The following is a 16,102-nucleotide window of genomic DNA, read 5'->3' on the forward strand; positions in this document are numbered from 1 at the left end:
AAATTGTTCAAACAAAAGTAGAATTGCTTAAGCTTGCAGAATTGAGGTATGTTAGATGGGTGAAATTCCCAGAGAAGATGAATGGGGAAGACTCCTCCAAAAGCCTTTTTTTGAGCTTTAGTGTTTTCATGTATCTATTAGAAAATATAAAAGCCAGTCTTCTCCACCTCATGGGTGCCAGTATTTCTTAACCTTGTGAAATTACTTTTTATTTTTTTTTAAGGCCTAGTTCAGATGTTAAGTAAGAATTGTTTCCCATGACGGGTGGCAAGAGTGTTCTTTGCATTACCATTTCTGAAGCCCATTTCCATATATAGTTCTAAGTAATAATAAATATTTATTATTTATTTATTAATAAATAGTATTTGAATTCTTTTTTAAAAGGTTCTATTTATTTATTTATTTGACAGAGAGAGAGAGAGAGAGAGAACGAGCGCGAGCACACATAGGGGGAGCAGCAGGCAGAGGGAGAAGGAGAAGCAGGCTCCCTGCTGAGCAAGGAGCTCAATGTGGGTATCCCAGGACCCTGGGATCATGACCTGGGCTGGAAGGCAGATGCTTGATGACTGAGCCACCCAGACTCCCGTATTTGAATTCTTTTTTTTTTTTTTTTTTTTTTTTTTAAGATTTTATTATTTATTTGACAGAGTGAGATAGAGAGAGAGAGGGCACAAGAAGGTGGAGCAGCAGGCAGAGGGAGAGGTTGCAGGCTCCTTGCTGGGCAAGGAGCCTGATGTGGGGCTTGATCCCAGGGTACTGGGATCATGACCTGAACCAAAGGCATCCACTTAACCAACAGAGCCACCCAAGTGCCTTGTATAATTTCTAATATTTGAATGAATGAAGTTCAAATGAGAATGCATATTTGAAAAGATTTTGAAAATGTATGTACGTGTGTATGGACATGTGGAAGACAGTTTTACTAAAATCTTTTACTGATTTGCAAAATGTATTCTCTTTTTTGCTCTTAAGTAGAAAATCTTATATTGACTTACAGGTAAAACTGAAATGGTTTTAAGTTGTAAGGTCTAGGTTAGTGAATGTATACTGGCTTATGAAACAGCAAATTTTTGAAATATTTTTAATTTTTAATAAATTTCCTTTATTTTTATCATCTCTTTGTTATTAAAGTATACGAAGAGGCTAATGGTTACTCTAAGTCTACTGTGGTTTGATTTAAGTGGGAATCAACAAATAGCAATAATCCATTGCTTGAACTTATGTTTTTAATATCCCCAAAATATGTTTTTAAATTCTTCAGGTTAACTAATTTTCTTTTCTTAATATTCTAGCTCTCTATCAATATCAGCTTACATCACTGAAGAGATAATTTTGAAGACATGTTTTGCTGAAAAAGACAACTGAGAAAAATTTCACGAATGGGATGAACACGCTTCAGTTAACTGACTACCTGTTGCAATTTGAATGTTAACAGTTACCCACCTGGTACAGTTAACCTAGTGATGTACCTATTCTCACAATACCCTTTTTCATTGTGCTTGTCTTGATTAAAGAATTCAAAGTGGAGTACCGCAAACTTGATATGGATAATAAAAAGAAAGACAAGGACAAATCAGATGATAGAATGGCACGACCTAGTGGTCGGTCGGGACACAACACTCGAGGAACTGGGTCTTCATCCTCTGGAGTTTTAATGGTTGGACCTAACTTTAGAGTTGGAAAAAAAATCGGATGTGGCAATTTTGGAGAATTACGATTAGGTAAGACTATTTTGTTTATTCCATTATGCTGGAAGTTTTTTTTTTTTTTTAAACTGAACGTACTTTCTAATGAAAATTATATAGTTATTGTTTAGTTGTTGTTGTGATAATTTTAAAGAATATAAACGTTGGAAATTTCTTTTGTACTTGTATTTTCATTTGTAAGGAGTTCCCTAGTATATGAATGTGTATTCATATATGTATATGTAGTATAGTATATGAATAGTATGTGATTGTCTGTTTACTTGAGATCACCCATTTGGAATATGAGAAAAAAGAAAGTAAATTAAAAAGCCCCAACAAGGTGGGAGAAGAAAAAAGGACCCATAAGGAGCTATTTGCAGTGTATTAAGAATGGTATTTAGGCTTTTTTCATATTTGAAAACATGTAGTAACTGACCCCATTAGGAGGGTATGTATGGCTTAAAGCCAAGGTAATATACTGAAACTGCATAAAAATCAGTGAAATTGGGGAGCCTGGGTGGTCCAGTTGGTTAAGCATCCAACTCTTGGTTTCTGCTCAGGTTATAATTTCAGGGTTGTGAGATTGAATCCTCATATTGGGCTCCACATCCATTGTGGAGTCTGCTTAAGATTCCCTGTCTCACTCCCACTGCCCTTCCACCCTTCTCTCTCAAATAAATAAACCTTAAAAAAAAAAAATCAGTGAAATTTACGTTGTGATTCTGTCACCAATCCCTCTCTAAGCATTTAACCAAGTATATTCCATGTTGGGGCTCTGAAATCTGTTTTTTTTTTTTTTTTTTTTTTTAAGAGACCCAGTGGGAGTGATGGGGCTAGGGAGAGAGAGAATCTTGAGCAGGTACCATGCCTAGCTTGAAGCCCTAGGTGGGTCTTGATCACATGTCCCTGAGATTATGACCTATGCTGAAATCAGTGTCCAACACTTAACTCACTGAGCTACCCAGGCACCTCAAGAAATCTATATTCTTAACAAGGGACACAGAGTACTGATTCAGTTTATTTTTGTAATCAGGGTGGTTTGGTAAACATTGGTCTAATTAAACTTCCTAACTCTACATTTAAGGCAGTTGAAATTCCGTGAGGGAAGGTTGCCTGCCAGATGTCACACAGCATTTTAATGACAGACTCAGGACCAAAATCTAGGCTTTTAACTGCTAGTAAAGTAGAAATATGGCTATCCTGAATGAAGAGAAATAAGAACAGGGCAGCATGGTTATATGGCTGTCAGTACTGAGGTTGCTCGAGGGCTCTTTGATCACTGGCCCACCAAGAGTGAAAACTTGCCGTGTAAAAAGGTAAAGCTTAGCTTTACAATTTTCCTTAGATACCACCCCACTTATTAGAAATAAATCCAATTGTATGTTTATCTACTCAATTACTTCTTTTCATCTTGTAAAACACCCTAATTTGTAGTTAGTCCTTCATCTTAATACTATTTTGTGTTGTTAATGTGCATTAAGTCTTTTCATGAAGCAAGCCAATAAAAGGCAGTGATACACTTTGTAAAGAGCTGTGATTGATGTGCCTGGCATACTCTTGCATTTGAGTAGGGACTCACATGTTTGAAAGGCTGAATGATTTACACTTCATTTTCTCAAGGATATTGAGTAAGTTTTTTTTTTTTTTAAGATTGTATTTATTTATTTGACAGATCACAAGTAGGCAGAGAGGCAAGCAGAGAGGGAGGAAGGGAAGCAGGCTCCCTGCCGAGCAGAGAGCCTGATGCGGGGCTCTGTTCCAGGATCCTGAGATCATGACCCCAGCCGAAGGCAGAGGCTTAACCCACTGAGCCACGCAGGTGCTCCAAGTTAGATATCTTGAAATTCTTAAACTGTTTCTGATTTTAGAATTAGAAAAACGAGGTTATTTACCTGTGTAACTTTTAGCACCCTTCATCCTTCCAAACGTACTTCTTGTCTGTCATGTAGGAGGCATGATTTGACACTGATAATACTGGAAAAATAAAAAATTGTCACCTCTGTCCTGGAAAATATAAGTCAGGGAACTACTTGGGGCCTCAGATTCCTCAACTTTAAAATGGAATTACTTCTACTTAGTAGTTTATTGTGGAGATCAAATTTAGATGATAATGTAAAGGACCAGCATTGTACCTGCATATTTTAGGAACACAGTGATTGTTCTGCTTCCTTAAAAGATGGTATCAAGATATTTGTTCTGTTTTGAAATTATATTGATGACATGTTCTATGTATTTTTATTAAAATTTATATGTATAAATTAGCTCTACAGGTATATTTCATATATACGTATTTGTCTTCTTATCTCTTTGTGGATAGGACTGTAGGACTATAGTATATTGGCCATTTTTATTTGAGTGGTTTTATGTAATTAATTTCAAAATGACTACATATGTATGTTTATAAATACATTTATGTGTATGTATACCTCTGTGCGTGTGTGTGTGCGTGTGTGTTTGTATACACACACAATGAATCTAGCTGACCCTTTTCACTGGGGCAATATGAGAAACTATGTGTACCATATACTGAACCTGTATATGCTACATATAGTGAAAAAACAGTAAAATACTGCTGAATAATCAGGAATAGGATTAAAATGATTTGTTAGTCCAGCTGTCCATCCACCTGTCCATCCATCCATTTGTCATCCACCTGGCTGTGTATCTGTATCTAATCTATGGTTATTTATTGTATATTTGTATATATTTATTTAAATGTATGATCTGTACACTGTAATTTTGTTTTATGTTGTTTGTAATATAACATTTATACTTATATAGCTAATTTAATAATTTTATTCATTTTTATTGATAGGATACTAAAGAAAGCAGCATTTTACTCCTTTTTTAAGGGCCCCAGATAATTTCTCTGTATAAAAAAAAGTTGTTCAGAGCCACATTCTTTATATACCTGGGTAAACATGCTAATGTTAAAAGCTGGTTTGGATTCCAAAAGTGCTTGCTTTAAAACAATAGTAATAGACATATCTTGAAAATTTGATTCCTGACCCTGAAATGTTTGTATTAGTATTGGGTGAGAAAGAATATAAGGTATTCGTGTTATAGGTAAGTAACTTTTAACAAAGATGCTTTTGACATTTTGGGCTGGATAGTTCTGTTTTTTTGTAGAGGACTGTTCCAAATACTTCATGTTGTTTAGAATGTCCTTCTTCTTGGGCACTAAATAAAAGTTGTACCTCCACATACAACCCCAAATACCTTTCCCCTGCCAATTTCAAATGCCCAAGGTATTATGCACCATTGAAACTGCTCTCTTATGGGTAATTATTAAGAAAAAAAAAAAGTTTGGCATAAAGCTCTCCAGATGCTTTGAGATTTTATTTTATTTTATTTTATTTTTTATCCTTTGAGATTTTAAAAAGAATAGGTAAACATTGTAAATAATTAAATTATACTTAAGTAATTTATAGTACATTGATATTAAAGATTTTATTTGCCAGAGAGAGTAAACACAAGTAGCACAAGTCCTGAGCTTCAGGCAGAGGGAGAAGCAGACTCCCTCCCTGAGGAAGGGGCCCCATGTGGGTCTTGATCCCAGGAGGCTCGTGACCTGAGTCAAGGGCAGATGCTTAACTGACTGAGCCAGCCAGGCATCCCTGATAGTACATTTTTATTTATTTATTGTAAAATGATGAATTAATATTTTTTGGTTTTATTTTTTTCTATGTATTGATGGTAAGATTTGCCTTCTTCCTATCTGTAGATCTGTGTCTAGCTTAGATAGCCAACTGAAACCCCTGGAAATATTGATAGGCACTGAATGAGAACAAACATAGCTAGGTAGAATACAGTGTTCTATTGTATGTATTTTTTTCGTTTTTCTTCTGTTATGTTTTGACACCTTAAAAAAACCTTTCTGCCTGGGGAGAGACTACTCCTGCTGGGGCTAGCCAATTCTTAGTGATAGCAAAGGACTCAAGCTGGGAGCATGCCTTTGATCTGCAGAATAACTGGTCCAGAGCTGTACCTCCTTTGTCTGGCCTGTATGTTCTAGGAGGCAGTCTTCATTAATCATCCCATGGCTAGGTATAAGATGAGAGAGCACCTTTATAGCCCAAAGACCCTAAATTATTTGCCACCAGAATTATCCAAACTAGTTAATCCTGAACTGTTGATCCTGCCTTGCCTTGGTTTTCTGCAGAAACTCCAATAAAGCCTTTGGCCTAAGCTCCCTTTCCTTTGTTTCTGTCTCCTACCACTTGACCAAAACGTGATACTTCTCCTGTGACTTCTTGTCTGTGAGGATAATAAACTTTGTTTTCCTGAGCCTCTTCTATTGGCTCTCTTGGCTACCCCTGCCTGCATAAAAGAACACAGAACAAGGTTGTTACATACAGCTTTATGGGATACTATTTCTGAAATACGTTATTGGAACTTTTGACATAAGTATGCCACAGGAGTTTCAATAACTTACTGTTATTTCTTTTCTTCTATATAGTTGATAATTCTTCTTGTTTGATTGTTTTTATTTAAGAATTGTTTTATTGAAAATTCTGTAGGCCTTATGATAATATTTCAAATAAATAATGCAGATTTGAGTGCATTCATCTTTTTTATGTTTATTGATTTTTCTACTGCTACTAACTGAAGCATATTATGGAATTTAACTGAAAAATGTCATAATAAGGAACAGATTGTGATGCTCTAACAAAAAGATCCTGGAATATAGTGGTAGTAAGCAAAATAGGTTTTTGTTGTTTTCTGTAACACAAAGCAGAGGAATAGCCCTCAGGCTGTCAGGGCACCTCTGTATCCTCAGTATATGGCTTCAATCTCTGTATGCAAGGTGATTGCCCCTTTGGTTACTCTCTCCCAGCCAGCCAGCCAGCCAGCCAGCAAGAAGAAGAAAATGGGCCAGGAGAACACACATTCATTCTGGAAGTGAGGAGTGACAAACCTTCTGTCTGCTCATATCTGGAACTTAGTCACATGGCCACACCAAGCTGGAAGAGAGGCTGGAAATGTCTCTAGCTGGACAGCCGCTTTAAAATTGAGTCATTCTGTTGTTAGAGAATGGAGCGCTTGGATATTGGTGGGCAACTAGTAATTCCTGCTATAAACATATACATAGTTTCTGTAGAACATAGGTTTCTATGTACCCAAGTGTCCAAGTACCACCCAATTGGTAAATCCATCTTTTCAAGTTAAGTGTAGCACAGAGCTCTACCGGGAATGTCCTTTGAAATGGGATTAAAACATCAGTTAATCGGAACCAGTCTGCTTGGAGCCTTGTCTTAACTGGATTCCCTCTACACATACTACTCCCTCCCTCTCTCTCATACTATACACACAAAGACATACTTAGCGTGTCATTGTTTGTTCATGCATAAAACAAACATTGATTAAAAGCCAACTGTGAGGCTCTGCCTGTTAGGTAGCACAGATGCATTGGTAGTATTGTTTCATCGCTGCTCATGTTTAAAAATATAATCCTCGGAGTTCAACAAAATCTTTAGTGTTCAAAAAAAAGATGATGCTTTAAGGATTTAGTGCTTTCTGCTCTGATCTTAAAGTAGACATTTGGTCTTATAAATGCCAGTAAAAAAAACAGTACTTGTGGAAGAATTTGGTATATTTTGGTTCTGTGTTCTTTGTATTTAACCTCACTTCTTGTCCCGTGGATATTTTCCCTTGGGTACCTGTGACTAAGCATCACATGCGTAGTTGTGAAAAGATGATGATGTCTTGAGGATATACAAGTTCTCTCTTTGAACTCAAAACAGAATTATTCCTTTGTGAGACATCAGTTCCTCAAGACGAATTCCTCACTGTATCATTAAATGATTTACTCTGTGCTTATTCGAGGAAGCCTGCAATTTCATACATACTGTATTCTGGAAGGTATAGATGAAGGCACTTCTAAATGTTGAACCAAGCGACTGAAAGTGTGTTACTTTTTTTTGGTATGATTTTTTTTTTTTTTTAAATGGGATCAGCCAATAACTTGAATGAATGTACACTCTTACTGAGTCCATCCCTGTTCCAGGTCTCATGGCTTTGGAGCCTTATGCTATTTATTTAGCATGGGTACAAATGCTTTAAAAAAAAAAATCTCTTTTCTTGTCATTCATTTTTATTAAAATAAGGACAAAATTCAGAAGTGCGTTATCGTATTTGTATGAACAAACACTGCTGTGGGTATCTGACACTGAAATTGTGCCTAGTTTTACTGCTACTCATTAGTTACTGTTGAAAAGGAAGTTAGGGGTATTATGGTAGAAAATCTCATGTGTGAACATTGCCTGTTCTCTGTTCAGCAGCCATGTGAGCAGGGCCGGTTACTATCACAATTTAAAAAAAAATAAAAGCTATCATTTTTCTGCATTTCTTATTATAGAAATAAGACACACTTATTGGAGCAGTGCTGGAAATTCAGAAATCACCTTCTGTTTTTTATTCTTTTTACTGTACTTGTGAAGGAACATTAATTTATCAAAGATATTAAATCTTTATTTTGGTTTGTTACTTGCCTGTTCTTTGTATATGGTAAATTTTTTTCAACATACAGAGGTTAACATGTTTTATGCTTTCCAGACCGTATAAAATCTTAAGTTTTTCTACCTTTTTAAAATGCTCAGAAAGACTCCTATATATTGGGTGATTATTTTTTTCTTATTTTATAGTCTATATCTACATTTTAAAATATTCAGAATTTAATGTGGTCATGAGCTAAGATGTTAAAAACCCTTGTTCCCCTCGAAGTAGTTAATTAGTTTGTCAAAGGCAATTATTGAATAATATGTTTCTTTCTTTGTTTCATTTTAATATATTCCAGATTTTTTCTGTGTTAATGTATTTACTGGATTACATATGAGCTCTAATGAGAACACATTTCATAATAATGAAGGATTTAAAATGAGCCGGTGACTGGAAAATGAATTCTGCATTCCTCTTTTTATATAGACGTTCTGGTTTTGACATACATTTTAGCATGTGTTTGACTATTGATTTACTTTCTGAGTTGTGTGCAGTGTTCCAACAAAATAATAATCTTTCCATTTTTGTAAGTGGGCTAATGTATTTATTAGTATCACCTTCTACTCTGAATCCAGGTGAAATGCTAAATACGTCATTGAATCGATAAATGTAAGATTTCCTTGTCATTGAGGTTTTTGCTGCATAGTTGGATGCGAAGACCTTAACTTTATTTAAACATTTTTTTGGGAGAGAAACAGAGAGGGAGCATGGTTGTGCATGCACAGGAGGGTGAGGGATAGGGAGACTTTCAAGGAGATGGCCTGCTGAGCAAGGAGCCCAGGATCACAGGACCCTCAAGAGTTGGATACTTACCCAGCTAAGCCACCCCAGTGCCCCCCTTTGCTTTATGTAAATAGATTATGTGCTTTTTTTTTTCACCCAGAGTAGAGTTTTACATAATATATCTCTAAGAATTAATTATTGATAGAATCTGACATTTTTTCTTTCTTTTTCAAGGGAAAAATTTATATACAAATGAATATGTGGCAATTAAACTGGTAAGTTCATGTTTCTAATTTTCCTTTTTTGTCTTTGATGCCTAGTTTATATTTTACTTACTTTTCTGTTTTCGTATCATTTGTAATTTGAATGTTTTCTGGGAAAGTGATACGCATAACTGAATTTTCTGTCATTAAGCTGCAGGCATAAGCACACTCCTCAAGTATGTGATAATGTATAGATGTCTGTGTTTCTATGCCACAAGAATGCAGTCCCTTTATTTTGATAGCAATTTAGAATTTCATTTTCGAGTTTTGGCACAGTTTTTCATTTAAAGAACCTGGCACATTGGCATTTTTAACTATTGAAAAACTGGAAAACAAAATTTCTCTTAATGAGTCAAGCATTTGGACAGAAGTGTCCTTAGTATTCAGGATTACATTCTTTGAAAATATATTTCCGGGTAGCTTCCAAAGTCTCTCTTTCTACCGATCTTTTCTGTATGGTAATACTGGCTCTTATTTGACCTTTGGGGATTCAGAAATTATTGATGTGAGTGGAGGATAGCAGGGAAAGCAGTGTCCCACGGGACCTTTCTATAGTCCTAACTGTGCCAACTATGACAGCTGTGAGGTAGCTCTTCTCTGGAGGAATTGGGATCTGGGAATTTTTATGAGACCCAACTTTCTTCAGGCACAACTTTTCTCTCTGGCTTGCCAGCCAGATTTCCCTGAGGTTAAGCACGGCTTGGTTTTTCCAGTCCTCTTGCCGTTGTCAATCTTGCTTCTGCCAAAAGAACCACTGTTATTAGGGTAATGTGAGATTAATATATAAGCAGAGACTATCAGAAGAAGAGGCAGCAGAGAAATAGAAAAACTTTGGGGATGAGATAGAAAACTTGTACTACTTAATTTTAAGTGTCTCTGTGATTATAGACGAAGTTTGGCTGTAACAAAGCTGTTTATTTTCACTGGGAAGTAAAGATGCACAATAGGGTTCTGATTCACCAGGAGAGAGACTGGCTGGCTGACATGTGCTTTGGTACTGGCTTTTGCCTAGAAGAATTCACCTTAGTGTTAAGGTCTCTCTTTGGCTTTATGGTAGCAAATCTGGTTAGGTCATCTGTTAAGCTTGTCACTGGCAATTAAACGTGGATTTACATTAACCATCAGTTCACACCATCAGTCAAGCTCTCAGAGATATAAATATTTGGAAGAATGAACTTCTAATTTAAAATGAGTTATTTTACTATTATTAACACGCCCAGAATCCCCAAATCATTGTAAACATGTTTGCTTTCTGTAGGCCGATCTGCATAGAAAGCAAGTTAAAATGACAAGATTCTCTTCTGATCATGAAATCAGAACAAGAGACATGAGTTTGTATGAATCACAGAGGGAGGCTGAGGTTGCAGGCATTGGACAGTGTCTGAAAGGGCATTGCTGACTTTCATGTCTTTGGAATTCTTCCTTTTTCCATGTTCTAGGCCAGCAGCCTAGCATCTAGACATTGTGTGGTGTTGGGAGTGGGGGTGGCATGCAAGGACAGGAATGTGGCAACACCTACACTCGGTGTTACTGCTCTAGCAGCCTGAGGTGAGCAGCTCCCAGGAGCTGTGATGGTGAACTGATAACGCTGTGGCGCATCAACCACGGTATCAAAGCAGGAGCCACTCTTCTAGGCTCACCTGCCCTTGTCTGTTTCAGGCATTAATTGGTAATGCTTAGGTCTTGTTATTCTCAGAATCGGGACTTGTTTACCCTGCTTGGTCCACTGACGCCTTAGTAAACGTTTAGTATGTCATCTCTCAGTCTTACATATACACATGTGTGTACAACTCTTTTTAGTTCTATCTTTATTGTGTATCACTATCCCCTTAATTATTATTTTCCTTTTATTTTTTGAACAATCTCCCTCTGCTCTGATTTGCCCCTTTTTATAAAGCACAGTGATCAGTGTTACGTATAATAATTGTGGTTTCCTTGTGAAACTGGCAACTTTTTTGGATCTGTGTCTAATACTTTGAGGTTTAAGTATGGTACAGAGGCACCTTTGCCTTGAAATCACCCAAAAAATAGCTTGGTAGGACAGAAAAATAGCTTGGTAGGACAGAAGGCATTTCACATAAACTACTGGACCATAGTTTGGTACTTAGTTTATTAAATATTTTTATATACAGAATATGCATAATATTTCCTTATATGTTTTCTTATTTATATATATTGTATCTGTTCTTAACATAGAATGTAATTTTGTTCAGGACCTGCCTTAGAAGCAATCACTTGAAAATGTTATGTCTGTCTACCTTCAGTGCCATCTGATTTCTATATTTTGGTTACAAACAGGGGCATTTTGATAATAGTGGTGTTCAGAGAGCAGATTTCAGTGACTACTTTCAGTTCTATCTCTTAGAAAGGTTTTCACATTTACTTAATGTTATCCAAGTTCAGATTGGTAGTTTGTTTCTGGGTAATTTGTTAATCTGACCTCAACTGGTACCCTCATCTGTTGTTTGCATTCATCTATTAACCTGGTGTTCATGAATAATGAAAATGTCAGCCTATTAGACTTTTGTTATATGGTGGTGTAATAAAATTTTACTGCTAGGAAAGTACTGGAATCAAGCTGAACTGACTCACCTAAATTAGATGGGAGTTTCTGTTTTTATCTAGGGAGTTTTAGTGAGTGAGTGAGTTGCGTATTTAATTTCACTGGTGATTGCGTCTTTCATTACATTTTATGGTTACATACTTCTGTAGAATTAAGTGAAGAATTTATAGGTATTATAGCACTCACTATATGTAAGGCACTGTTTTAAGTCATGTATGTAAATGTGTGTGTGTGTGTATATATATATATATATATATATATATAATTATATGAATGTGTATATAATGATGAGGATAAAGTTTTATCCCTCTTTAGTAGAGGAGGAAACTGAGAAGTACAAAAAGGTTAAGTAATTTGCCAAAACCTCTCAGCTAGTACATAGCAAATTTAGGATTCAAACTCAGAACAGTGTAGCTTTAGTGTCCGTTCTTTTAACTATTCTGTCCTGCCTCTCGAGAGCTAAGCTCATTGTTTTCTCTCACAATAATGTTTATGATTGTAATTGTTCCCCTGGAATTTTACTCATTTCTTATCTGTAGTCTTTGTCATGGGTTAGAATATTCATTATGATAGGTCTTGGTATAGATTTGTTTTTAGTTCTTTTGTTTGGGATCCATATTCCTCCTGAGTCTGTGGTTTGTTGTCTTTAATCGGTTCTTGAAGATTCATAGCAATTACTTCTTCAGTTGTTGCTTCTGCTCCCTTCTTTTCCTCCTGTCGTCCTGGGACTCTTATCAAATGTCTATTAGACTTTCTCTGTGGATTGTCTAGGTATCGATCTTTTTTTTCCCCTATGTTTTCCATTTTTCTTCTTTCATAATGCATTCATTCCATATAATTTCTTTAGAGGCATTCTACATAATTTTCTAGTTCTGTGGACATTCTCCCATATATCTTCCAGTTTCCAAATTCTCTCTTCTGTTGTGTTAACTTGTTGGCAGACTGAGTTTGCAAGTTCACTTATCAAAGTCTTAAAAAAAATTTTGAAGTTCTTTTGGTTTTGTTTAAATATTGTTACATTGTTATAATTTCCTACTGGATCTTCTACAGATTGCCTGTTACTTTGTTAAATAGTTTCCTGCTTTCTGCAGATATTTTCACAGATTTATTGTTTATTATATCTAGAGTGTCTTTTGCTTTTGTTTATGTTGTTTCTCTCTCTGTGTAACTCTTAAAAACATTATGTTGAGTGAAAAAAGCCAGCCACACACATATAGAGCATAGACTGTGTAATGTCATTTATATGAAATCCAACAACAGGTGAAACTCATCCAAAGGTGATAAAAGTCAACAAGTAACCACCTCTGAGGGAAGGATGATGGAAATGTTCTGAAGGTTTTTTGAGGTGGTGGTTGTCGGAGTATATGTAGTTACCTAAACTCATGGGTGTAATACTTAACGAACTCTGTGTTTTATTGTAAGCTATACCCTAGTTAAAAAATAAAAAAAATAATTTTCCTTCTGTCAAAATTTTCTTCTTTGTTCTTTCTCACTTGTCTGTGACTTCTGTTTAACCTAGAACATTTACATGAGAAATACACAGTTCAGAGGCCACTTCTTGGGAATGGGAGAAAAAGAGTAAGGGCCACCATTTTCCCTAGTCATGAATGTTTGGAGTATAATTTTCTTCAGGGTCAAAGAGTCAGACATATAGATTTCCTTTTTGCTTCTGCTTCTTCTATTAGCCAGTTGACATTATGTACATTTATGGTATCAGTTGTTTTTACTTAAATGTAAAGTTGATTTTTATTTGGATATAACCTTAGAGAAAGATGCCTACTAGAATATTAAATTATGCAAGAGTTGACACCAAGATTTATAACACTTGGAATTGGGGCCTAGTGATGTTTTAATAATTTAAATATTTTTTTGTTATTTTTGTTTATTTTTTAATTAGGAGCCCATGAAATCCAGAGCACCACAGCTACATTTGGAATACAGATTCTACAAACAGTTAGGATCTGGAGGTAAAGTCATATATTATTTTTTACATTTGTAATAAAATGAATTGTTACCATAACTCTTTGGTTTCAAAGAATAGTATTTTAAATTTGGTTAAAATGAATCATTTCTTAAGGCTATGCTTATAAGACATTTTTTCACTAGATTCTTAATGTTTTCATTTTATTTTTTTCAAGATTTTATTTATTTATATGTCAGAGAGAGAGAGAGAGAGATACTGAGAGGCAGGCAGAGGGAAAAGTAGGTTCTCTGCTGAGCAGGGAGCCTGATGGGGGACTTGATTCCAGGACCCTGGGATCATGACCTGAGCTGAAGGCAGTTGCTTAACCAATGGAACCACTCAGGCTTCCCTCCTTTTATTTTAGTTATGACAGTTTTTGGAGCTTACTGCATTGCTGCTAATATAGATAGAGAACATTGTGAAAAAAATTTAGTTTGAGAATACAAGATGCGTATGACTTCTATAGCCTTAGCCTTTTTGGTGGTATTAATAGTTGTTGAAATGACTTATGACATAGTGGTAGGCTAAAAAATGGCCCCGTAAAAGATATTTATATCATAATTCTTGGAACTTGTAAATTTACCTTTGCAGGTGTGATGAAGTTAAAGATCTTGTGATGGGTAGATTATTCTGGATTATCTGGGTATCCCCTAAACACAGCCACAAATGTCCTTGTAGAAGAGGGGCAGAGGGATATTTTATATACACAGAAAGGAGAAGGCAAAATGGCTACAAACTCAGAGATTAGAGTGATAGAGCATAAGCAGGGAATGCTGGCAGTCACCAAAACCTGGAAGAGGCTTCTAGGATTCTCCCTTTGAACCTTCAGAGGAAACCTGCCCCTGCCCAACACCTTGATTTAATTTAATGAGACTGATTTCAGATTTCTGGCCTCCAGATCTGACAAAATAAATTGCTGTTTTAAGCTACAAGTGTGCAGTAATTTCACTGGTTGTAGGAACTTAATACAGGTTTTTTTTTTTTTTTAAAGTACAGGTGTATTTTTATGTAAACTCTAAAATTAGTGAGAATGGATATTTTTGGCCATTGGAAAAAAAAAACTAATGAGAAAATTTCTTATAGTATGTTGCATTGCCTTTATGTGGAAGCCTCTTACAGCTATGCTTTTGTTTATTTCTGTTCTGCTAACTATAATGATTTTTTATGTATAGTTTCTTATCAGGCAGGGATATTTTGTTTCCCTAGGTTTAATAAAATGAAGTATTTTCATGTGTCTTTTTGTAAGCACATGTTTACATTCTAATTCATAGAATTGAGCACTTAACACTTTATTAATTTGCACATTCTTTTTTTCCTAACTGTATTTTCCAAATGAGTAGTCCCTGTGGGGACAATAAATTGACATTTTGTATTAATGTTTTTTATCACTGTAGGCTTCTTATAATGCACATCTAAGTCTGATACAGAGAGCCCTCCAGGAGTTACCAAAATTATCATTGACAACTGAGATTTAAAGGATGGGGGAATAAAACCAATTATATGTGAAACCATACATGTTAGTTAGAAGTAGCAAGTGATAGAAAGCCCTAAGAAACTAAGTGTGGGGGGGGGGAGTTTATTGGCTCATCTCCTGGAAATTCAGAGAAGGGACCTATTTATAAGACATTATTGTATCCAGGATTTCAAATACTGCCATGAGGGACATTCTTGAATTTGTTTCTGTGCTCTGCCTCTGTGTGTGTGTGTCTGTGTGTGTGTGTGTGTGTGTAAGCTTCATTTTCTGGTTGGCCCTTTTTATGAGATGGCAGAGGTGGTTACCAGTAGCCGAACTTAGCAATTATAATGTCATTTCTTCTCTTTTCAAATATTTTATTTATTTGACAGAGAGAGAAAGAGAGAGGGAGAGAGTGAGTACAAGCAGGGCGAGTGGCAGAGGGAGAGAGAGAAGCAGGCTTCCTGCTGAGCAGGGAACCTGGTGTGGGGGCTCCATCTCAGGACTTCAGAATCATGACCTGAGCCAAAGGCAGTGCTTAACTGAGTGAACCACCCAGGCATCCCTATAATGTCGTGTCTTTCCTGAAAATTCTTACAGAAATTCTAGGACCAAATCTTACTGTATTATTATTATTATTTTTTTTAAAAGATTTTATTTATTTATTTTACAGAGAGAGAGATATCACAAGTTGGAGGAGAGGCAGGCAGAGAGAGAGAGAGAGAGGAAGAAGCAGGCTCCCCACTGAGCAGAAAGCCCGATGCGGGGCTCGATCCCAGGACCCCAGGATCATGACCTGAGCCCAAGGCAGAGGCTTTAACACACTGAGCCGCCCAGGCGCCCCCTTACTGTATTATTTTATGTCCCATGACTTTCCTTGTTTTAATTGCTATGAATTTGATTGCCCAAACTTAGATCTTTTGCTCCTCTCAGTAGCTACCTGAAACTCCGGGA

At 36.1% G+C, this 16,102-nt stretch overlaps 1 protein-coding gene across 9 annotated transcripts in view; it reads left to right on the forward strand.

The window, feature by feature from the left end:
• CSNK1G3 (casein kinase 1 gamma 3) overlaps window positions 1-16,102 on the forward strand; it is a 110,904-nt gene that overhangs the window by 35,858 nt on the left and 58,944 nt on the right. For all 9 annotated transcript variants that reach the window (XM_032844385.1, XM_032844413.1, XM_032844403.1 and 6 more), the window contains exons 2-4: window positions 1,293-1,721; window positions 9,141-9,181; window positions 13,630-13,699. In XM_032844385.1, the coding sequence (XP_032700276.1) occupies window positions 1,544-1,721; window positions 9,141-9,181; window positions 13,630-13,699 (289 nt within the window). In that variant the 5' untranslated portion in view covers window positions 1,293-1,543. The remainder of the gene's footprint in view (window positions 1-1,292; window positions 1,722-9,140; window positions 9,182-13,629; window positions 13,700-16,102) is intronic.

Source organism: Lontra canadensis, unplaced genomic scaffold (genome assembly GCF_010015895.1).
Source record: "Lontra canadensis isolate GAN:19392208 unplaced genomic scaffold, GSC_riverotter_1.0 scaffold4, whole genome shotgun sequence".
In the NCBI taxonomy this organism is placed as follows: Eukaryota; Metazoa; Chordata; class Mammalia; order Carnivora; family Mustelidae; genus Lontra; species Lontra canadensis.